Source organism: Aspergillus sclerotioniger (genome assembly GCF_003184525.1).
Source record: "Aspergillus sclerotioniger CBS 115572 chromosome Unknown BO94scaffold_2, whole genome shotgun sequence".
Taxonomy (NCBI): domain Eukaryota; kingdom Fungi; phylum Ascomycota; class Eurotiomycetes; order Eurotiales; family Aspergillaceae; genus Aspergillus; species Aspergillus sclerotioniger.
The window spans coordinates 566,795-588,692 of NW_020290992.1; the positions used below are offsets into that span (position 1 = coordinate 566,795).

General features: G+C 54.5%; 9 protein-coding genes across 9 annotated transcripts; 6 read left to right on the forward strand and 3 right to left on the reverse strand.

The window, feature by feature from the left end:
* The first annotated feature begins 170 nt into the window (after window positions 1-170).
* BO94DRAFT_530387 (DNA-directed RNA polymerase core subunit RPO26) lies at window positions 171-1,174 on the forward strand. Its single transcript, XM_025610666.1, has 4 exons — window positions 171-247; window positions 367-660; window positions 726-845; window positions 910-1,174. Exons 1-4 carry the CDS (start codon window positions 213-215, stop codon window positions 941-943), a joined length of 483 nt encoding a protein of 160 aa, XP_025472415.1. The 5' UTR covers window positions 171-212; the 3' UTR covers window positions 944-1,174.
* Window positions 1,175-1,737: 563 nt separating this feature from the next.
* On the forward strand, window positions 1,738-2,786 carry BO94DRAFT_132488 (uncharacterized protein). The gene is made up of 3 exons (XM_025605657.1): window positions 1,738-2,068; window positions 2,125-2,197; window positions 2,331-2,786. The coding sequence occupies exons 1-3, from the start codon at window positions 1,863-1,865 to the stop codon at window positions 2,517-2,519; spliced, it is 468 nt and encodes a 155-aa protein (XP_025472416.1). The 5' UTR covers window positions 1,738-1,862; the 3' UTR covers window positions 2,520-2,786.
* A 288-nt stretch (window positions 2,787-3,074) lies between these two features.
* On the forward strand, window positions 3,075-4,444 carry BO94DRAFT_455670 (MCT family MFS transporter; the record flags this gene model as incomplete). The annotated part of the gene is made up of 2 exons (XM_025607670.1): window positions 3,075-3,256; window positions 3,316-4,444. 2 exons carry the CDS (start codon window positions 3,075-3,077, stop codon window positions 4,442-4,444), a joined length of 1,311 nt encoding a protein of 436 aa, XP_025472417.1.
* Window positions 4,445-4,721: 277 nt separating this feature from the next.
* BO94DRAFT_482365 (peptide alpha-N-acetyltransferase complex B subunit NAT3) lies at window positions 4,722-5,814 on the reverse strand. The gene is made up of 3 exons (XM_025608890.1): window positions 5,601-5,814; window positions 5,300-5,531; window positions 4,722-5,197 (listed from the first exon to the last, which is right to left on the reverse strand). The coding sequence occupies exons 1-3, from the start codon at window positions 5,767-5,769 to the stop codon at window positions 5,026-5,028; spliced, it is 573 nt and encodes a 190-aa protein (XP_025472418.1). The 5' UTR covers window positions 5,770-5,814; the 3' UTR covers window positions 4,722-5,025.
* Window positions 5,815-6,183: 369 nt separating this feature from the next.
* Window positions 6,184-7,662, forward strand: BO94DRAFT_132578 (uncharacterized protein). The gene is made up of 2 exons (XM_025605659.1): window positions 6,184-7,008; window positions 7,076-7,662. Exons 1-2 carry the CDS (start codon window positions 6,287-6,289, stop codon window positions 7,650-7,652), a joined length of 1,299 nt encoding a protein of 432 aa, XP_025472419.1. The 5' UTR covers window positions 6,184-6,286; the 3' UTR covers window positions 7,653-7,662.
* A 1,025-nt stretch (window positions 7,663-8,687) lies between these two features.
* On the reverse strand, window positions 8,688-12,543 carry tif32 (putative eukaryotic translation initiation factor 3 subunit EifCa). Its single transcript, XM_025605660.1, has 4 exons — window positions 12,290-12,543; window positions 11,951-12,175; window positions 9,515-11,889; window positions 8,688-9,451 (listed from the first exon to the last, which is right to left on the reverse strand). Exons 1-4 carry the CDS (start codon window positions 12,329-12,331, stop codon window positions 8,953-8,955), a joined length of 3,141 nt encoding a protein of 1,046 aa, XP_025472420.1. The 5' UTR covers window positions 12,332-12,543; the 3' UTR covers window positions 8,688-8,952.
* Window positions 12,544-14,124: 1,581 nt separating this feature from the next.
* On the forward strand, window positions 14,125-14,533 carry BO94DRAFT_552524 (guanine nucleotide-binding protein subunit gamma; the record flags this gene model as incomplete). Its single annotated transcript, XM_025613605.1, has 4 exons — window positions 14,125-14,151; window positions 14,175-14,275; window positions 14,354-14,411; window positions 14,471-14,533. 4 exons carry the CDS (start codon window positions 14,125-14,127, stop codon window positions 14,531-14,533), a joined length of 249 nt encoding a protein of 82 aa, XP_025472421.1.
* An 896-nt stretch (window positions 14,534-15,429) lies between these two features.
* On the forward strand, window positions 15,430-16,231 carry BO94DRAFT_422955 (SelT/SelW/SelH family protein; the record flags this gene model as incomplete). The annotated part of the gene is made up of 4 exons (XM_025607420.1): window positions 15,430-15,495; window positions 15,808-15,888; window positions 15,973-16,042; window positions 16,161-16,231. Coding segments are annotated over 4 exons (288 nt in total), but the record flags the coding sequence as incomplete, so codon positions are not given.
* A 548-nt stretch (window positions 16,232-16,779) lies between these two features.
* Window positions 16,780-19,851, reverse strand: pdeB (3',5'-cyclic-nucleotide phosphodiesterase PDE2; the record flags this gene model as incomplete). The annotated part of the gene is made up of 2 exons (XM_025613058.1): window positions 16,780-18,779; window positions 18,846-19,851. The coding sequence occupies 2 exons, from the start codon at window positions 19,849-19,851 to the stop codon at window positions 16,780-16,782; spliced, it is 3,006 nt and encodes a 1,001-aa protein (XP_025472423.1).
* Window positions 19,852-21,898: the final 2,047 nt, after the last annotated feature.

Genomic DNA, 21,898 nt, shown 5'->3' on the forward strand with positions numbered 1-21,898 from the left:
GAGCATTAATATCTAAAGGGGACTAGCGCCGGACGAGCGACAGGAACTTTTTCCGCCTTCTGGAAGTCGCGACCTCGATTTCTTCACGAGAAAAGCCCGTCGCAACATCTGTCGTCTCGTCCCCAACTGGCCCGGTCGCGGTGCTGCCATTGCCTTCGTTTGCGTCATTTTCAATTTGCCTAGTCTCAATTTGATTCACTTAACCCGCCACGATGTCTGACTACGGGGATCACGACGCTGAGGAAAAGTAAGAGACCGGTGCCCCATCAGAGCTTGCGCAGATGAATGCTACGTGCCCGCTGCCTGTCGATGGCTATCATCTTGTTGGAAGAAGGTCCTAATGTTCTGACCTGGCTTGCCTTACAGTTACGACTACGAGCCGGAGCAGGAGTACGATGACAACGAGCCCGAAGACTTCATAAACCCCGAGGATGTCGACGTCGCGGAGGGAGGTGCCGATGACTATGGCGAGAGCTCATACGCGCCTGCTGTCAATGGAGATCGCGTTGTCGTTTCAGGCGACCCGAATGCGGGGTATGCGGGCAAGGTCATGGAACAGGCGCGGGAGAAGAAGGTACCGAACGACCAGCGCACGACAACCCCATACATGACCAAGTACGAGCGCGCGCGTGTTCTGGGTACTCGCGCTCTGCAGATCAGGTTCGTCTCGGCAATTGATATAGATATCGGGCAGAAGCGCAATTGGATGCTGACCATGGTCCCAGTATGAACGCCCCGGTACTTGTCGACCTTGAGGGCGAGACGGATCCTTTGCAGATCGCCATCAAGGAGTTGAACCAGAAGAAGATTCCCCTGATTGTGCGGAGGTATCTTCCCGACGGATGGTAAGCGGGACTTCCCCACGTGGGCTTGGATATTTCACATACCAGATCTAATCATAACACACAGGTACGAGGACTGGACCTGCGAAGAATTGCTCTAGACGCGAGGATGGCATGGGAGGTTGTATATTCACAAATGGCTTTTTGTTTTCTTTATTGTGTATGTCTTTGGTCTAAGATCTTTCCCCCTGGGCAGCATAGCGTTTGGAGTTTGGGAGTAGGGTAGCGGGCCACAACGGCCTAGGCAGCCTCTGGGTCACTGGGAAGCCAAGAAAACTCAAAAGAATAACGCATTGCAGTCTATATCAGTAAAATAAAAGAAAAGTTTGATGTTGGCATGCTTTCGTTTGGAGTATCCGAGGTTCCTTTCCCGACCTAGACCTGGTACAAGTTGTCTACGTAGACAAATGCCCTCTTGGAGGTTGAGTAAGGCAGAATATGCTGCACAGCGCCGGGATGACGTGACTTGTTGTCGGAGATCTGTTTTAGTAGCTCGATTCAAAGGATGGCCTTCGGTTCCCGGCGTGAAAGCACGCAAGCTGTGTCGTGACTGGTGCTCTTGGGCTCTGATGCAAGTATGGCGGCGGCCAGGGAATACTTTGATGGGACATTCCCACATTCAAGATTCAAGCTGCTCCGGAAGCATTTCTCCATTGCAGCCGTCTGTCATAGGCCACGTCATATTGGCTTCGTCGATCTTGAGGAACAACATACTGCAACGTAACAACTCCTACAAGTCAATGTCCAGTCAAATCCATAGCTTGTCGTAAATAGCTGTCAGTCCATCGCTGGTCTGGGCGACATAAATGCATCGTTTGAAGCGTAAGCTGGACAAGTAATCAGTCTACCCTGTGACTTTGATAGGCATCTTTTGACCGCCTCTCGCTTCAAGGTTGAAACAGCCGAGGAGGGAAGTATCTAGAGAATGAATTCATGGAATTGTTTCGCGTATGCAGGAAATGGGCTAATGCGAGATCGCCGGCCGTGATTGGCTGCCGCCACCAGCCCAAATATTGAGAGATGGATCACTCATGGAGTCATTACATGTTCCATTCCATGGAAGTCATCCTTGATCTCTCCTCTCGCTCGAGTCGGTCAGCCGTATCGCAGGTGGGATCAAGCAGGATTCATAAGATTGCCAACCTAGCCGATTTTCATCGGGCGAATAACCCCGGGACGCAGAACCGAAACTCGGCCTTTGCTCCGGGTAACTTGGATCCCACATTGTGAGGATTCTGACTCAGTGGCATCCTTCTCTTCGCTAACATCACGGGCTGATCAGTCCAAAGCCTATGCACACATGCCCACTCATTAGGTACACATGCTGTTTTGGAAGTGGTATTAAGTCACCCAAGGTGATCCTTGACTTGTCATGTCGGAGTGGTATCACCGGACAGAGTAGTCCATCATGTCTGAATAATAATCAAAGGACCAGGGCCTACTCCGTTCCCAGCCTAGGTAACTACTGCTGACAAAAGTGATATGCAGTTCGGCCCCCGCCTGGATAAATCGGCACGCTGTCACACCCCCAGACACGCTAAGGCCGTCATCCTTTATCCTCCAATCGTGCTTATGCAAAGGCCCTCTGCAATAACCACAATTGTGAAGCACTGGGGGCCGGTCATGCTCCTCTTCATGCTCGTGTTCCAACTTCTGCGACCCCCCGACAACACATAGGGTCATGTTCCTGGGGAAGAGGTCCTCCAGGCTCCGTATCCTCGGCAAGCGACTCCATGTCTCCATCACTCTACCCGGAACCCACTCGCCGTGTATCCAGTAGGCTTCCGTCCCACGATGGGGCCTCACCCAAAGCCCGGTTCACTCGACTGTCTTGATTCCCACTTCCAGGGGATCAGTCAACATGAATGGCCGCCGCCAAGTGGATCCTGGCTCGGTTTTCGTTGATTCTGCTTTTCTAGCTCTCAAGCTTACTCTTAGCCGCGCTTGCGAGGGCCACCTTATTAATTTTTTACTGTGTGTCATTAATAATATATAGTGAGCTGAACCTCCACCTTGCCATGCTCGACCTCTTCCCCTACTTCGAGTTCCAAATCCGGGGTATTTTTATTACGTGGTGACCCAAGGTCTCTGTGAGTGCTGCTTAGGCCGTGTCCACGATAAGTACCACGGGTTCGTCTGGATCGCTGTCTGTTTCGCCCTCCAACCCATCCCTTCTCTGCGATTCACTCCACCAGAAGGCTGTCTGTCTGATAGCTTGTAATCGGGGTGGAAATGGGGATCAATGCTGATTTCGAGGAGAAGGCCGTTGCGGGATCCCTCGCCGCAGACAACCATGACGATAGCAATGAACTCCCTACTCCGTCAGAGGCGAAAGCCCCAGAACCGACATTCGATACCGGCTTCTCGTCATGGATCCAGGTGCTAGGCTCTTTCTTTCTGTTCTTCAACTCATGGTACGTAAAATATGTCTCATACTTTGGAGGACCTTAAACTGATGGACGATGACGGATAGGGGTGTCATCAACACCTGGGGTGCTTATCAAACATATTATGAACAGAGCTTGTTGACTCACATGTCTTCTTCCTCCATTGCCTGGATTGGCTCACTCCAGGCCTTCCTACTTATGCTCTTCGGGGTGGTGACGGGCCCTCTCTTTGATGCGGGTTACTTCCGTGAACTGCTCACGTTCGGGACCATCGTGCTTCCCTTCGCTTTAATGATGGTCAGCCTTTCTACAAAGTTCTGGCAATTGATCCTGGCGCAAGGCATTTTAATTGGTCTTGCTGCCGGATGCCTTTTCGTCCCATCCGTTGCTATCCTACCTCAGTATTTCAAGAAGAAGCGAGGTCTGGCCAACGGCATTGCCGCTTCGGGGAGCAGTATCGGAGGTGTGGTCTATCCGATCATGTTTGATCAGCTACAGCAGCGAGTGGGTTTCCCATGGGCCACTCGAGCTATCGGCTTTCTGTGTTTCGGAACCTGTTGCATCTCCTACAGCATCATGCGTATGCGATTCCGGCCAACGGAGAAGCGCAAGCTGCTCCAATTGTCTGCCTTCAAGGAGCCGCATTTTGTGATGTTCTCCATTGGGATGTTCCTGGGTTTCCTGGGCTTCTACAACTTCCTCTTCTACATCCAATCCTACGCTATTGACACGGGGATCGTCGGCTCTACCTTGGGATTCTACCTGCTTTCGATGCTGAACGCGGGGTCCACCGTCGGGCGTATCTGTCCCAACTTCATCGCCGATCACACGGGTCCGTTGAACGTCCTCACTCCTGCGGCTACTGCGACTGCCATTCTCGCCTTTGCTTGGATCGGGGTTCATAACGCGCCAGGTATCATAGTCCTTTCTGTGCTGTACGGTCTCTGTTCCGGTGGTTTCGTGTCACTTCCGCCTGTGGTGATGGTCAGTTTGACCAAGGACATTCGTGACCTGGGCACCCGTCTAGGCATGGTCTTCGCGATCACCTCTGTGGGACTGTTGATTGGAACCCCCATTGGTGGCGCAATCCTGGCCGACACGGGGAGCTACCTCGGAGTGCAGCTCTTCACAGCTTGTTGTCTCATCACGTCCGGATCCATCTTCGCTGCCTTGAGATTATCTCGGTCCGGAATGAGGCTCATCGCGCGTGTGTAAAGCGCTTCTAAGCGCGGTCATGCACCACATAAGGATACCAGGAGGACAACGGTTACTGGAGCCTTCTACTGCCCTGCGCCACGAGGATTCAAAAGCCTCGACGAAACCCGATATAATAATACCTGGCCACCATATATGTGCATCTTCATCCGACAATCTGCGTTTGCATCATGGGAAACCGGTGTTTTGGGACGACAAAAGTTTCATTAATTGATATGCCACGGACTTATAGATCAGATTAAGAATTTAGATTAGAACATAGTACTTAATGTGTATACGAAATTATTACGGCACCACGCGAAGTATGCATACCACCTAGATACCTCATTGAATGCCTCTCTTTCTCATAGTTCTATTTAAGCTTGAGCCCAGGTCCCCATGCATACCACGCTCATAAGCGTAGCGCTAGCGCAGCCTCAGCCCAGGAAAGAGAAAACGCCCGAACACCAAATGCTAGAATCAACCGCAATCCACTTTTCTTATTTTGCCATTCCTTGCCATGTGCCCCTCCCCCGCACCCAACCATATGTACTCATTTCTTTCATCACGCAAATTTATACAGCGGTGCACACGACAAACCCTTACGAGACATCAATCGGATCCACCAAGAAATTCTCTCCATTTTCCCGAACATGCTGTAATTTTTTATCGCGACTGCACGGCTTGCGCATATCGAAAGCATCCTCGCCCGAATCCGAAAAGCCAGTGGGGTCGTCACTGTAATAATTCACGACTCGGCGGAAGACGGAATACCTGCATGGATTATCTTCGTTAGATACATGCGTTTCGTTCCTTATCACTGTAGGAAACGGAAGTAGAAGAGGGGAAGACGGAAGAGAGAAAAAGAAAACTCACCCCATGCCCTTGTACATCCCCACAGCTACCTTATTCCCTGCTCGTACGTATAGATCGACAAACCAAGCATCGTTGATGTCGGAGCCCTGTTCCAGGCGTTCGGTGAGACGACTCGCGTGGCCAAGGCGGCGCCATGCGGGCGCAACGGTCAAAACGGTGATGTGGCCGTGCCAGGGTGTGTAGTGCTCGGAATGGCGCATTGTGGCGGGTTGTTCTTCAAGCTTGCCCATAACTATAGGCGAGGTTTAGAGATTGATGTTTTGGGGTTGGAATAAAGGGGTATGGTGGGTGGGGTGCTTACTGTAGCCCACGATGCCCTCCTGGCGATCCTGAACGCTACTGAAGAGGGACGGCCATCGCATGAGGTAATTGAGGTAGAAGCCCAGATCGTAGTTTTCCGTCAATGGGTCAAGGTTGGTGAGGTTGAGAGACAGAAGGTCCGTCGGGGACATGCGCCGGATGGAGCTCATTGGGACGGTTGTTTGGATATTGGGTATGTAGATGCTAGATGACGATGGAGGGGAAATGATGGCCAGGGAATGGGATCGGCGAGCCTGAGAAATCGGGGCTTGGGCGGTCACGGGGAAGTTCGCGGCGCGGGAATCTTTTTGATCGTCGGCCACTTTGGCTCTCCCTCTCCTTCCCCCCTCATCGCCTTCTGCCTCTCACTCTCTCTCCAGCCCCTTGTCTGTTTCTTCGATTCTTCCATTCACTAGATAGCCGGCCTCGACTCTCCTTTCCTTTTCTTTCCCCGTCCCGTCGACTTTTCTGGCTGCGTTGAAGCATCCTGGTGATGCGGTCGGCAATCCACCATTGATTGATTGATTGATTCCCCTGTCCGTTGTTTACTTCGCTGCAGCCACTCACGAATTTCAAACCCACGGACTGGCCCCTTTTTTAGACCTTTGAATCCACGTCAAACCGTCGGACTGATCCCTGGACCTTCACACCGCATCCTCTTCCCCTCTTCTCCCGCCCGACTGCAACATGCCGTCCATCCCACCTCCCCTGACTCTTTCTCACCGCCATACTCGGAGTCGGTCCTCCAACATCGACATCGACCCTATTTCCCCTGGCACTTATGCTCCTAACGGCTTCTCTTACCGATCGCCTCGGTCGCCTCATACTCCCCGCTCCTCCGCCCCCTCATCTCCCGTGGACGCCCGCTCCCATCACGCTCAAACCTTCAATGGCTCTCATAGAATGTCGGTCGACTTCGGCGGTGCAACCAGCGAAGGTGGTGGGCTAGGTAATTTGGCAGACGAGCTCGCCGATGCATGGGAGGAGGAAGAGGGGGGCTACGGATACGCTTCGGGGCAGGATACAGGTGTCCCTGACGCACAGTACGTGGATCGCAGTGAGGACGAAGATGCATACCACCGCATGGACACGAGGACCCGGTCACCGTCATCGGGCTACTCGCCGGAGCAAAGTTCCTCGCTGCACCCTCCGAGGCCTAAGACCCGCAATGGTACCCATCGACACCGGCGGCACGAATCGCAATATGATGGGTCCGACTATGGGAACGATTCGGATTTTGAGGAAGCGGATATGCCGCCTAGTCTGGAGATGCAGATGGCGGAAATTGAGAGTCTGGCCCGTCGCGGCCTGGAGAACAATGGCAGTGAGAATGACTATGTTTTCCAACGCGCGGTGGAAGCCCTCCGGGATCTGGGGGGTCAGAGTGGGATTGAAAATAATGCCATGAGGTATGTGGTTGTTCTGCTGTGAATTGGCAGTGGTCTGGTGGATAGCTAACACTCCATTGACATCTAGACTCATTACCGCACACTCGTCCATAACCTCGCATCTTACCCATCAGACGCGGGCACTTCAAACGCTCACCCATCCTCTCCTTTTCTCGCCCTTTCCGCTCCTTTCTTCAGACGCCATAGACGCGCTTATTCCCCTCATCGATGAAGAACTCCTGCCTAACCTCCCCTATCCTTTCCCGGAACAGCCACGTCACTCCTCAAGACCCACTACCCCCTCCCAGTCACCGGCCCTCAACCCTCTTGTCTCCCTGCAGACACTCGTCTCGCAAACATCTGACATCACCCTGTCGCTACGGGGTCTGAGCGACACCTTGTACGAGTCGCGCCAGTTGACATCAACGGCCTCGCGGAGACTACGGTCTGCACGCGAACTTGTTGCAGACCTCCGCCGCGAGGAAGAGGGCCGTGAGGAGGGGACCCGGTGGATCGAAAGAGGTGACTGGGACCGCCGACTTCGGGATCGTGAAGCCGGCCGTGTCTGCGGAGACGTAGTTAGCGGCTTCGAGGCGGTATGCGGCGAATGGCGGGAGAAGCTCTTCGGTGCTGCTGCTGCGGGAGCCGAAGTGGCTGCTGCTTGATGATATGATTATACTTTTATCATATACATTGGCAGAAAGGGAGCAGGGGATACGACAAGGACGACAGGACCTTCCCAATTTTTATGATGAGATATTTTCTTTTTACTTCCTTCTCGGCATCCAGACATACTGTTCGGATATCCGTGAAGATAGCGGCATACCCCTTTTCAATTTCCTTCCTAGTATATAGATTTATCTTCTTGCTTCTGGTCCTATCTACACCACACTTACCTGCATTTACTCCCCTTCTGTCACCCTCATTCAGCATGAACTATGCACCCAACTATCATTCCGTCAGTCACTCACCAATCCATGACCAACACGTCCTCCAAACAGCTCCCCGAACATTACATACATACCTACATACATACATAACTTTTCTTATTTCTTCATCATCTCTGTTCTTATCTATCTTCCCTTAATCGCAGGCCGAGCTTAGAGATTCCAGGTACACAACTCTTTTGACTTTCCTCATTTCCGTTTCCCCATCCCATCGGAGTAATCTGTTGCACTTACTGTTTCAAGTGAAATGATCAGTTTCAAATACAAATAGATACCTATCTACCTACTTATTACATACTAGATTGAGTTCAATGAAAGACAAAGGCAGTCAGGGAAACAACGAGCGAGAACGGATTCTGCCTTCTGATTAATAAAATCCTAGTAGTCATATTTACTGCGTGTGATCGATCGTATGAATACATATACATACATACATACAAACAAACAGACGAAATGAAATGTCCCTGTTACGTTTTACACTTCCTGTAATAATACCCATTGCTATACCCTACCTACCTACTTAGAAGGATAGTTGCGGAAAAGCACCAGCGAACTATCCAAGTCCTCAACACTCATTCATCCTGACAGTACGAAGTATGTATGTGAAATACGAGATTAAAAAGGTACAGTGGAAATAGAGTAATGAACCGGAAGAAAGCAATAAATGCATTTTGTCAAAAACATGAGATCGGGTAAAAGTTAAAAAGTGACATGACATGCCCAGAGAAATTAAACAGGGGGACTAACTACAACCCCATTTCCCCTGATCTCCTTGCGAGGCTCATCGACTAACAACTAAAGACGTAGGAACAGGAAGAAGAAATCGTAGCGGGTTGAGGCTAAGGAAGAGGAGGAAACTATGCGAACATGACGGGGGGGTAGTGGGTGTCCTAGGTCAACGGGACGGAAAGAATGAAAGAGAGAAAAAAAGAAGATCGACATCTCAAGTCACACGCCCTTTCATCATCATCCCAAGAACTTTTTTCATGTCATCAAAGCGATTAGGGGCCCAGGGGGTTTACTGGCCACCCTGCTGCTGCTTCCATCTGGGGACCCACTTGCCGGCGGCGGGCTTGGAGGACTCCTCCGGCTTCTCGGCAGGCGTCTGCGTGCGGGAGGGGGGCTGGGAAGAGCCGGCCTCGCGCATGCGAGGAACGTAGCGCTCCGTCGAAGGCGCAGCAGGAGCGGCGTTAGAGCCCGAACGGAGGTGAGGGGGCACGTAACCACCACCGGTTCTGCGCGCCGGCTGGGGCTCCTCCCTGGCGGGCTCGGGAGCGGCGGCAGCGGGGGCAGGGGCGGCGGCGCCGGAGCCCTCCTTAGCGGCCTGACGCTCTCTCCAGCTAGGGCCACCACCGGTACGAGGCGCAAGATTGAGACGAGGAGCAGTACGTTCAGTGCGCTCCAGAGGAGCAGGAGCTGAAGGCTCGGGCTCAGGAGCACCGGTCCGGCGAGCGGCACGGCGAGCTTCGGCTTCCTCCTCACGCTGCTTCTGCTTGGCGGCAAGATCATCCAGTCTCCTAAAAGGCGAATTAGCAACACGTTCTATCGCAGACTGCGGCCGGTATTGGGGAAGTACTAACCGTCTCTCCTCCTCACGCTTAGACTTCTCCTCGGTAAGGATGCGGCGACGCTCCTCTTCCTTGGCGGCTCTCTCCTCCTCCTCGCGTCTGGCGCGCTCTTCCTCCTCCTGGCGGCGGCGCTCTTCCTCCTCGCGCTCGGCCTTCTCACGGCGTCTGCGCTCCTGCACCTCCTTGATACGCTGCTTCTTCTTGGCCTCGAAGTCACGCTCAGCAGCCTTGCGGCGCTTCTCGAACTCCTCGTGGCGCTTCTCGGAGACCTCCTTGCGGAAGCTATTGAACTGGGGCACCAGGCGGCTGAGACGGTGCTTGAGCGCAACGGCCTCCTTGTGCTTGTCCTCGGCCTCCTTGAGGGTCTCAGCCTTGCTGGCCTCGTAGAGTTCCATGTCGTTCTTCTTCTGGGCTTCATAGTCGGCGGGGATGTGCTTCAATTCCTCGCGACGGAAGGCACGCTCCAGGTGGTCAATACGCTTGGCGGTGGTGCGGACGCGGTCGTTGAGGTCGTTCTTCTCCTTCTCCAGCTGAGCCAGCTTCATGGCACGGAGGCGGTTGGCGTCCAGCTCGCTCAGGTCGAGCTCGCTGATGTCAATACCCTTGACGCCGGTCTTCAGCTCCTCCAGCTGCTTCTTGAGCTCCTGCTGGCGGATGCGCTCCTGCTCATCCTGGATACGCTTCTTCTCACGCTCGCGCTGCTCATCGAGCAGACGCTGCTTCTCGGCTTCCTGGAGCTGCTGAGTGCGGATACGCTTGCGGGTCTCCTCCTCGCGCTGCTTGCGCTGCAGAGCATCGGTAGCGGCCTCCTTCTTCTTCTCGATGACGACACGGCGCGCCAGAGTCTCCTCGTGCTCCTTGGCAGCACCGGCCTCAGCGCGGGCGTGGGCAGCACGCTTGGCCTCCAGACGGGCCTCGTTGTACGAGGGGTCGACGTACATGCAGGTGATGTGCAGGGTCTTGGCCAGGCGAGTGAGCTGTAGGCGAGCGATTTCAGCGGGGGTGTTCTGCAGACGCTGAACGGAGCCGACCTCGCTCTCGGCGGATCCGGCGGCGCTGCCGGCGTGCAGAGCCTTGGCGGACGAGAAAACATCGGTATCGAAGGTGAGGACACCGGCGGTGTGGTCGACACGGATGGCGAGATCGCCCTTTTTGCAGCCGTTCATGATGAACTTCTCGATCATGGAGGGGGTGATCTGGAAGGGGTCGGGGAACTGAGCAAGCTCGTAAACGAACTTGAGCTCGACGGACTCGTAGACCTGGGACAGCTGCTGGAAGAGACGGGTGAGAATGACCTGCTGCAGAGGCAGAACGTACTTCTCCATCTCGGGGTCGGCACCGATCTGCTTGAGGATGGGGGTGATCTTCTTGCAGATGGAGAGAGGGTGGAAGTCCACCTCGAGGATGTTATAGAGCTCCCGGATCTCAGGGCGGGCGCGCTTCAGCATACCCTTGTTCAGGGCATCCTTGAACAGAACGGCACGAGTGGGGGCCTGGGCCATACCCAACAGGTTGGTGAGACGGGTGTTCTTGTTCTTGCGGACCTCGTCCACATCCACCAGGGCGCCGCGGGAGCGAGAGGTGCTGATGACGGGGATGGACAGGGCGGACAGCAGGACGAAGGAGGCGGCCTTGGTCATGTCGGCCTCAGTCACAGAGGGGTTCTCCTTCTTGGTGCCCTGACCGGCGGCCAGAGTGGCGGCGGACTGGCGGAGAAGGTTGTAGTAGCGGCTCCAGGCAGCAGCGTGGAAGAGGTAGTTCTCGCTGACAAGGAAGATGCGGGCCAGCTTCTCGTAGTAGTTCGCCATCATGACGTTCTTGGCGGGACGCTTGCTCAGGCTGAGGAGGGTGTGGATGTCCTCAATGCTGCGGAAGGCCTCCTGCCACAGCTCCAACTCGACGGCGACGTTCAGCTGCTGGAAACGAGTATCCAAGTGGCGCTGGAGGGTGTCCGGGTCGCTGAGGTTGATGGCGTGCATCTGAGCGGAGTACTTGGCGGCGTTCTGGACATGGTTGCGGAGCAACTCGCAGAGACGACGGAACTCGGTCTTACGGGTGTACTTGAGACAGAACTGGAAAGCCTGCAGGGCGGTGGTCTGGTACATAACCTCCAGGCGGGCATTGTTCTTGAGGATCTCGAGAACGGTGCGGTAGGTCTCCCAGAGGAACTTGAGCCAGGGGGTGACAACGGCACGGTCAGTACGGTCGCGAGACTGCTCACCGGAAACGGTGGCGAGCAAGATAGTCTCAGGGGTCTCGATGGCTTCCAGATCCTCGACGTTGGAGGAAGGGGCGGCAGACTCGAGAGAGGACTGGATCTCGTCGGCCTTGGCCTGAGCCTCGGTGACCTTCTTCTCGGCGAGCTCGATGAACTTCTTGAGGACAACCTAAACAAGCAGAAGTCAGATTCTGCGGCGGTAGTGTTTCCAAGAAAAAAATTCCTCCTACCTCGATCGTTCCGACGTTGGTGTTCTGGGCGATGTTCTTGTACTGGTAGAGACCATCCTTGGCGGCCTTGCCCTTGCGAAGATCGACGCACAGCTCGACGAACAGGAGCATCACCGGCTCCAGGGAGACGATGGGGCTGCTGCGCGTCCGCTTGGAGGTGACATGTTCGTGAAGGACGTTGAGGGCGGCGGGGGCCTGGCCCACGGCGATGAGTTCCTGAGCCCTCTGCGGACGAGATTCCAGTCAGCATTTGTTTTTTCCCCCATCCCGTTTGACTCTTATATTCCAGTCCTGCATCGGAGATGTTCTCGGAGGAGGCACGCAGCCGGGACGGCGTACCTTGAGGACATTTTCAGGCTTGATGTGAGGCGGAGGCGGCATGTTGGGTGATACGGCGACGTCGATGAATGATCACGTATAGGCTGATGACACACAAGGGACTCGACTGGGAGGAGGTCGAGGGGGGGAGGGAAGGGAGTCGGATCGCACAACGACGGGCGGGCAGCGGAGTCGAGGGCGAGAGGAGCCTGGAGATGGAAAGGCTGCCACGCGACGGTCGGCGAGAAGACAGACCCAAGACAGACAGGACGTCAGTCAATCAATCGGTTGAGGAAGAAGGCGTCGTCGTTGTGCGAACCCGCGAAAATTCCCGCCGCCGCCGTTCCCACTTTGGGTTAAGCGATGACAGTCACGTGATGTTTGGGGGGAGACCGTTCCCCTTTCACGGGGTAAGTCAAGCCTCCACATTATTCAAAGTAAAATCATCCTCCATCATGATTTGGATTTCCATTCCTGGTGTGTTATCTCTACTGGGGGCAGTCCCATCGAAGGGGGGAGGGGGGGGGGGTGGTTCTGGCCGCCACCCGGACGGGGTTGACGGTTGACGGATGCCGGGAGGTATACCGAGTAGGCACTGCTCCGTACTCACGGGCGATGCGCTGACACGTTGGGACGATCCCTGGGACCTGGCGGGAGGCGAAGAACGCGTCCAAGCTCGTCTGATCTGTCGACCGTTGCAGTGGATATACAATGCTATTATGATTATGGGTATGGTGAGGCGACGGGATTCCCGGCCAACACAGCCGAAGAAGAGGTCGGATGTTTCGAGGGATCGTGACCCATACGGTCTGGTACGGTATGGATCGGATGTGATTGATCCACGTGAGGCCGAGGATGGATGCTACCGAATGCCATGATACCAATGGGTTGGAAAATGACCCAAACAAGCATGACGACATCCACTTAGTCCTTGATAAGAATGATGATGATGATAATGTTGATCAGGAACGCCTTGGGGGCAGCCTTTTTGCTGACTGCATGAGGAACTTGGAGGAGAAACGCACGGGACCTGGAGGTATCTTCAATCCGCTCAGGGGGTTCTCCTCTCATTTCCCTGCGACTACTCACAGACCAGCGCTCCTCCTGCTTTCTAGTAGTAGTAGTAGTACTGCTACTTAGCAATTCTCCTAAGGAACCTAAGAAACTACTAAGGAACTACTAACAGAAAGGTTACTAACTCTTCGCAAAGTCAGCCTTTTCCCTTTTTTTTCCCTTTCCCATCCATCTGCTCATCCGCCCCCCCTCTTTTTCCCTTTTCCCTCTTTTTTCCCCCGGTCCAGCAGCAAGCAGTTAGTAGTCGCTCGCTTTTCTTTTTCCCCTTCCTGCTCTCCCTTTCTCCCTCCCTCCCTCTTTGTCAGTTCGTCGACCTTGTTCCTCGAGTTCATCCACCGTCCTTCCACCATCCTTCCATTCATTCCTTACCCCCATTACTTGCCTGCCCTGCCTCCCTCCCTCTCTTCCCCCCGGTCGCTGTTCCCACCACATTCTCTCCCTCCCTCCCTCCCTCCTCCCTCCCTCCCTCTCTCTCTCTCTCTATCTCTCTCTTCCTCCCTCCCCTCCTCCTTTTTTCGCGCCCGCCCACCTTTCCCGCCCGGCCTTTGCTGTTCCCCTTGCTTCCTGCCGGCTCGACGCGCGAAAGAACCTTAAGCTGAGCCTCCCGACCGATCCTGCTGAATCCACCACTCCATCCAACACATCACATCGCCTCTTCTCCACCCACCCCCAGCTTCTTCCTCCTACGCTGCTGCCGCCCGACCCATCGTCGCGTCGCCCTCCACCTCCATCGATTAACTTCCCGGCCTCGCACGTTTCGTCCCGTTCCGACCGTCGCCAAGATGCCTGCCTACGAGCTCCGATCGGGGGTGATGTCAAGAATAAGAAGCAGAGTGTGGCCGATCTCAAGTACCGCCGTCTGACCGAGCTTAACGCCCGTTTGAAGGAGGACCTCGACCGGCCTCGTGTCAAGGTGTCCGAGGCCGCCCTGTCGTAAGTTCCGGCTGGGCTGCCCTCCCACACTCGCCTCTCCAGCCACCGCGTGTTACTCACCCCCATCGTTTCCCGCAGATTGATCAACTACTGCAACAACACACGCGATTTCATGGTACCATCCGTATGGGGCCAGGTATGCGACTCTCCCATGTTTTGTCCTTCCACCCTCGAGGAAGTCACTGACGGTCGCAGGTCGACAAGCGTGAGGACCCATACGCCCCCCAGCAGCAGGGAGGGTGCTGCACGGTCATGTAATGGGCTCATGACCTTTCCACGTCTTTTGATTCGGACGGACTGATAGCCGCCATCAGTCCGTCGGCGCTTTTATATCCCCTCTTGCGATGACTTTTCTTCTCTACCCTTCTACTATCTAATTCTCTGTCACCATACCTTGGACCCATGGAACGCCCACCGTCCACCGCTCGGTGCTCCGACTGCCAGCCTGCCCGCGACGAAAAGACCCCGGATGACACCACCGAAGGAGCGCGCTGGACCTGCATGAACTTCGGGATACTGGCCGTGGGAGCGGCCGCACAAATTGGACTGGTCGTGATTTGCCTCGAGACGTGCGACAGCTCCCCGTGGGCTTCCACTTTTTTTTTCTTTCTTGTCGAGGAAGTGCTCGACAAGTGTCATTTTCCTTGTAGTGATTTTATTGGACCATCTTTCCTTTGTTTAGCAGTGATTCGGACGGATTGGGGAAAAAAACGTATAACCAGCGACGGGAGGATGCCCGGTTCTTGTAGCATAGATTCACGGGGTTTAGTTAATTAGTGAAGGTTATATTTAACTCTGCAGATGTGAGTCTAGCTGCGGATGGAATCTCCGCTTGAGAGATATCGAGGGTGCATTGGCGATTGGTTAATTAATCAGATCCGATCATATGCATGATTCATTTCGGAGAATAGATAGACAGCTGCCACCTGCACCAGCACATCCACCCGCTGACATCATCCAATCCCCTCATCTCTATTCAGCATTTCACAACCCACCACACCACCACACCCCGCAACAACATACCACCCCCCCCTCCCCCCATCAGCACCCACGACTAGAGAGAAAGGACCAAGAAAAGCAGACCGAAAATGACAGCTCAGCCACCCACCACCAGTGCTACCAGCACTACGGTCCCCGAATCGGATATCTTCCACAACACCCTCCCCCGCATCACCATCAAATACTGCACCCAATGTAAATGGTTGCTGCGCGCTGCATATGTATGTTCCTGTCTCAACCTTATCCTACCTTATACCTTATACCTTGACTTTTTCACTACTACTACTACTACTACTACTACTACTACCTATACCCACCTTCTTCCTATTGCTTATTGCTTATTACTCCCCCACCTTCGTCACCTTATCCCCTGCCCCATACACACTTACACACATACACACGGTCCCCCTCCATCCATCCATCCACCCACCTAGTATCAATCCAACACACCTTTACCCTCCCCTCCCAAACAAACAAACATCCATCCAACCAATCAACCAACCACTCACCTAACACTATATAAAAAAACACAGTTCGCCCAAGAACTCCTCTCAACATTCACCACCCAACTCGGGGAAGTGGCTCTCGTCCCGGAAACAGGGGGCGTGTTTACAGTTACTATTTATCATCCTGTCCCTACCTCTTCTTCTCAATCTTCTTCGGAAGCCCAGGAGGATAAGGAGGGAAAGAAGGCAGAGGAAATGGAAGGTGACGTGTCTATCACGTCGACGGTTCTATGGGATAGGAAGACGAATGGGGGGTTTCCTGGTATGTGATCTTATTTTACTTTCTTTTTTTCATTCTTTGGTGGGCATGTGTGTAGGTGTGTTGGGGTGGGGGGTTACGGTGGTATTACGGCGGTATGCTAATCTGGGTGTGTTTTTAGAAGTCAAAGTGCTTAAGAGTTTGGTGAGGAATGTGGTAGATCCTGGAAGGGATTTGGGACATACGGATCGGGCGTTGAAAGCAGGTGCAGTGAAGGATCAGGAGAATCAAGTGCAGAAGGAACAGAACAAGGGAGAGGAAAAGGAAAAGGAAAAATGTGAAGAGTGTCAATAATCTTATATATGTATCAAGTAGTCGAGTTGATCAATTCACACATAGACAAATGCACAAACCCATACTCGGATTGGTAAAAGGTACAGTCCTGCCTGTGGCCGCCTCATCCGAAACGCCTGTCCACGCCCCGTCTCTAAGTGCCCCATCCTGCCCGCCTCTGTATGGTAATGACAATATGAAATAATGTGTTCCACGTAGGAGATGAAAGTAAGATAATAAAGAAGAAGAAGAAAGTCGGCTCGCCGGAGATCAAGCAATATCCGCCGAGCCGGTCGTCAAATCATGCAATCCATCATAAATCCGAGTCGTCAGCTGAATGTTCCCATTCATGAGCCCATTATCCGGTCCCCTCGTTTTGCTCACACGTGAATCCAACCCGCCAGGAACACCTTGAATCGATCAAACGAGAAAACAGAAACTGAAATCAAAAAAAAACATCCGTGCCGTCACGTCTCGCCACTCAGTTCATGCTGATGCGAGTGATGGGTGCGCCGCTTCCAGAAAGCCAACCGTAGTCGACTCCGGCGTTTCGGCAGCTTACGCGGGGGAGCGTGCTCCCCAGGCCCATGCTCATCCCAGCGGGGCCCATGCCCCTCGTGTTTCATGCTTCCAGTCGTCGTCGTGGATTGAGCAGAGCTGCCCGTCCCAGTCCCCACTGGCGAGACCGCCATGCGGTGCTTGCCAGCATCGTAGCTGTGCGGGTCGGAATTGCGGCGCGCGCTAGGGTACGCCGCAATGGCCGGCTCATGGTTGGACGTGGCCGGCCGGATGTTGTTGGCACGGTCCCATTCGCCTTGATCACTCCGGCTGATGCTTTCCCGAGGCAAGTTCTTTTCGTCGCTGTCCACGCTGAGGAAGCTGGTTGCATTCGTTGACGGCGAGATCGGGGTCATGTTGTTACTGTAGGTGCTGACGCTGTGCGTGCGCGTGCAACTGTTCCGTTGCGAATTCGACGGCCCCGATGTGCGCCCCGACGAAGCCGTGTTCGCATGATGGCGTCGACCGCTAGGCAACCCATAACGCGAGCTGCTTGGTCGGCCTTCCACGGAGCTGTTGCGCCCGCTGGAGCGACCCGACGTGTCGCCGTTCCCCGCAGTGGATCCGTTGGCGAGGAGGGCGGCTGCCAGGGCGGTTGGGTCGCTCGGAGTCCGATTCGCGTCGGAGGAATCGTCCAGGGCGTCACTCGGGCGTGCGGATGGAGAGTCGGTGTCTCCCTCAGGAATGACGCCGGAAGACCGGCGCGAGACAGCCTCCTCCGGCGGCAACTGGTACCCAGTGATGTCCATGGACGGGCCCGGAGTGTCCGGTGAGACGACCGGGCTGATGGTATTCTCATTATAATCACTGGGCGCCTCGTCCGAACCCAAGGGCGTCGCCGCGGCCCCAAAGTAATCATCCGGGGTCGACTGCCGGCTGGCAGGTTCGCTGGTGGGAAAGGATGACCGGAGGGGCGTGTTGGAACTATTGATGGCTAGCGGCGCGTGGAGTCCCTTCAAACTTGGAATGGGGCTCTGAGTGCGGGGCGACACCAAGTCGTCTGGACGAAGATCAGCCTGCAACGTTTGCCGGTTTTTCTCCATGTCGGCGAGAAAATGCCATTTGGACTGGTTGCTTCGGATATGCTCGACCGTGAACTTCAGGTCGGGGAGGATATCCGACACGCCCTCGAAGAGCGGCAGGGCGAAGATCGACATGAATCCAATCTGGCTGGTGGCAAGCTTGTACACATTCCCCAGTTCGGGTGGACCGCCAAACAGCGCAGTCTCCATCCCAACCTCCTTTTCCATCTCGCCCTGATTGGCGAATTCCTCCTGCAGGATCTGGGTCCACTTCTCCGCAACCTCCCACGGGCGCGCCACATTACTGATGTCGGCACACTTGATCAGCAGACCACACAGCAGCGTCTTATACAGGTCTAAATCCTGGGGTTTCCACCCGTCCGTCGTACGCTTGTTCTCGTGGAACTTCTCCTGAAGCGATCCCAGTCGTTCCATGAACTTCTGGTGAACGCCCATGTCCGTGGCCAAAATGGAGCTGATCAGAAGCTTGCGCAGTTGCCGATCGCGGAACGCCGTCGGCCAGTAGCGGCGCAGAATCTGGGAAAAGGCGGCGCAGTGGAATGCTTCCAGAACAGAGTTGTCGTTATACAGCTGGGCCAGCGGGGCATTCAGCTTCACCAGAAAGAAGTTGTTCACGCCGGGATGGCCGACGTCATGGCCAATGGCTGATATCAGTAGGGTGAGGGTATCGAATGGTGTGAGGAGAGATGCGATCGGGCATTTGGTGTCAATCGTGGGGCCCGCAGACCCGTAGGAGGGGAGGGCGCCGATGTGGAGAAGGAAACAGAAGACCGACTGCAACACATCGATCGCGTGTCGGAAGTTGTGGTAGAGAACAAAGGAGTTGTAAGACGCACGACAAGCGAGGAGAAATGTCCGGAGTTCGCCTAAAAAGTAAGATCCCCTCGTTAGCTGAACCTCAAACACCAAAAGGATCCGTCTGATTCACTTACCGGGCAATAACTGCCATTGCTCCAGCGCCGGATCAGTCAAAGCATGCTGCAGCATTTCGAACGCGGCCAATACCAGTTCGTCGTCCGAAAACTCATGGGCGGTAAAACTCCATTTCCCAATGTGTTCTCTGACAAAATCCGCGCGGTCGGGCCGAACGTCTAGTTCGCGGTCTTGGAATTCCTCAATCACCTCTTCAGGATTGCAGATGCCCCGCATGAGCTTGGAAACCATGGCTTCTCGGAGGTACGCATATGGCTGCTCGTCATGGACACCCACCCATGAGTGTTTGCGCAGTTTCTTTCGCGAAAGAAAGCGCGACTGTTCTCGGAGAGCCGTCTTACGAGTCCGATAGGCCTGGACAACCAGAGCTTGTGCTCTACAGCTGTCCAGCGGGGTTACTAGAACGTCGACTGCACCCGCATCCAGACATTTGGAGATGTGTTGGGGTTCGGGGAGAGATGGAATACGAGGCTGTTCGACAGGGGAGGCGCTAGTGGGGTCGGCGAACGGAGAGCGCAAGACAGCGACGGGAATGATCACATTGGGGCAATCTTGGACTTGGATATCGGCCGACAACCCCGAGAGTAACTTCAAGTCGTATGCCCCTTCCCATTGTGAGGTAAAGGTGAATCCCCGACGCAGGGATGCTGGCGAGGGAGGCGATACATCGGCCCACGAGCCACGGCTGGCTCGGCGACGATGCAGGGCAGCTTCCTCGCCATGGATATCAACATCGAAGAACACGAAGATGGGCGTGCAGCGAGTATGAGCGCCGTCGCTTAGCTCCGCTAATTTGGTCGCGATAGAGGTTCCGGCTTGGCAGAGATATATGCGTTTACATACTCCTAACAGGACTTGAACGTCCGACGACAGCGATTCCGGCTCCTCGATAACTCCAGAATCCGACGTTGCGCCTGCCGGGGTCTCGGGCGTACCTTGATACACCCAACGTTCTGATCGTACGCGATGGTCGATATAGATGGCGGAGCAGTCGAAACGATCCATGGTGTCGGTTGGATTTGAAACACCCATCATCCAGGGGTTCTCCACTCCAACTGTCAAGTCTCGAGATAATAACGGAGGTGTAAGGAGACGAAGAAATAGCAGCCTAGCCGGTCCGAACTCGGGTTCATATGGTTTATAAGTGTGGCAATACAGGTGGAGGAGAGTCGAGAGATCTCAGGGAGAAGCGAACGGCCGGTAGACGGTACAAAGGGAAGCGAAGGAGCGTTGAGAAGTTGGACAAAGGAGGGACTTGCGATCGGTGACGTTATACAGTTGGATTCTAAATTGGTTTCTAGACGGTGTCAGCGAGTCCGGAGCCTGGAAGCAACGGCCTGCAGGGTATGCAAGCGACGACAGCAACTAGCAAACGAGAAGTGCAGTGACCAGCGAAGCAGATCAGCGACAGCGACGAAACGCCGTCTGGGGCGCACGTTGAACAATGTGTTTGTTGGCTGCAGCCGTCCAGCAGGAGAATGAGCGATGGTCCTTCCTGCGGGGGGTGCGCGGTGCAGGACCAGCCAAAAACCTTTCTGAGACAATCGGGTGCTTTTGCACGGTACCGCATGCACGCCTCCAGACGGCGGTTGGCTGCGATCGCCACACCTGCATACCCACGCACTTGCCCACGCAAACACACACAAGCTTGTTCACTCACAGTTTCTGAAGAGAGTCCAGCGGAAGGAAGAAAAGAAATATAAATGGCGAAGAAAAAAAGGCCGGAGGTAGGTCAATTGGGGGGTGGTGGTGATAGAGGTGGTGGTTCCTCCTCCGGTGGTGGTGGTCACTTCGTCACCCACGGGGAGAGATGGCGCCTGAGTGAAATCGACCCGACGGGGAGGCAGCGAGATCGCGGCGCATGCGAGAGTTCGGCTAGATGAGAGCGACGAAATTCGCGACCCAAGAAGGACGACGGCTTAGGGCGTCATGGTGGGCCACCGACACGGCCAGACGGAGAAAAGATGACACGAGACTGAGATGAGAGGGTGGAGAGGAAGAAGATCGATCGGGAGAAGAGGGCGAAGGGGCCGCACGGGTGGGTGAGGCTGGCTTGGTTGGACCGGGTCGGGTCTGGGCTGGTGGGTGGCAGAGGATTAGGTAAAACGGTCCCCAGTGAACCGCTCCGGAATTCGAGGGGATGGAGTAGATTGTGGTGGACTGGTAGTCTGGTTGGTGGTGGTGGTAGTAGTGGCAGTGGCAGTGGTAAGTGGTGGTCGGAGAAGGACTGGGGTAACAAGGAGACAAGGGAAAGTTAGGGAACGAGAGCGTGTAAGTGAGAACCCCGGATGAGTGCGAATGGCAAACAGTGGGAGAGAAGTGTGAAGATGGAAGGGAGCTAGTAGCAAGAAAATGAAAATGAAGAGGAAAGTAAGTCCAAGTACGGAGTAGTAGTAGTCAAGTAGTTGAGTAGAGTAGATAGTAGATGAGAGAAAGGAAGAAAAAGAGAAAGACCGGGGGTGGGAAAGGAATCGAGAAGGAGAGAAGACCGAGACCGAGAGAGAGCACGAGTGAGAGTGAGAGAGTAAGAGAGAGGGAGAGGGAAAGAAGAGGGAGGAGGAGGAGGGAGAAGGAGGGAAAGATGGTGGTGGTGCTTGGGGCAATGCGGCGGAGGAGGATCGAATCTTCGATTCCCCAGCAAGATCGCCAGGTGAACCAGAGGATGGAGTCGTGCTTAGGATGCTTTTTTTTTGACAGACCGTGACAGACGAACTGACATGAACGAAGAAGCCTCGAACTAGACAACTAGTAGATAGGTAGTAGATGGATGGGATGTCTACTACTTACTTGGCTCGTCAGTTCTAGCGCTGTCCAGCCAGGGTCAAGAAGGTTTCGACCTTTTCTTTGGGCCCCCCAGCAAGAAGGTGCTTTTAGCTTTTGGGTTGCTGCATTTCTGCCAGTCTTCCAGAAGGTCGCGGCACGGCGGCAGGCGGGCGTCGTCGTCACTCGTCAGCTTGTCTTACCATTGGTATTACTTACTATATTACTACATACCTAGTACTTGCTTTCCATACTAGCTGGTATTATTACCTAGTAGAACTACTAGTAGCAG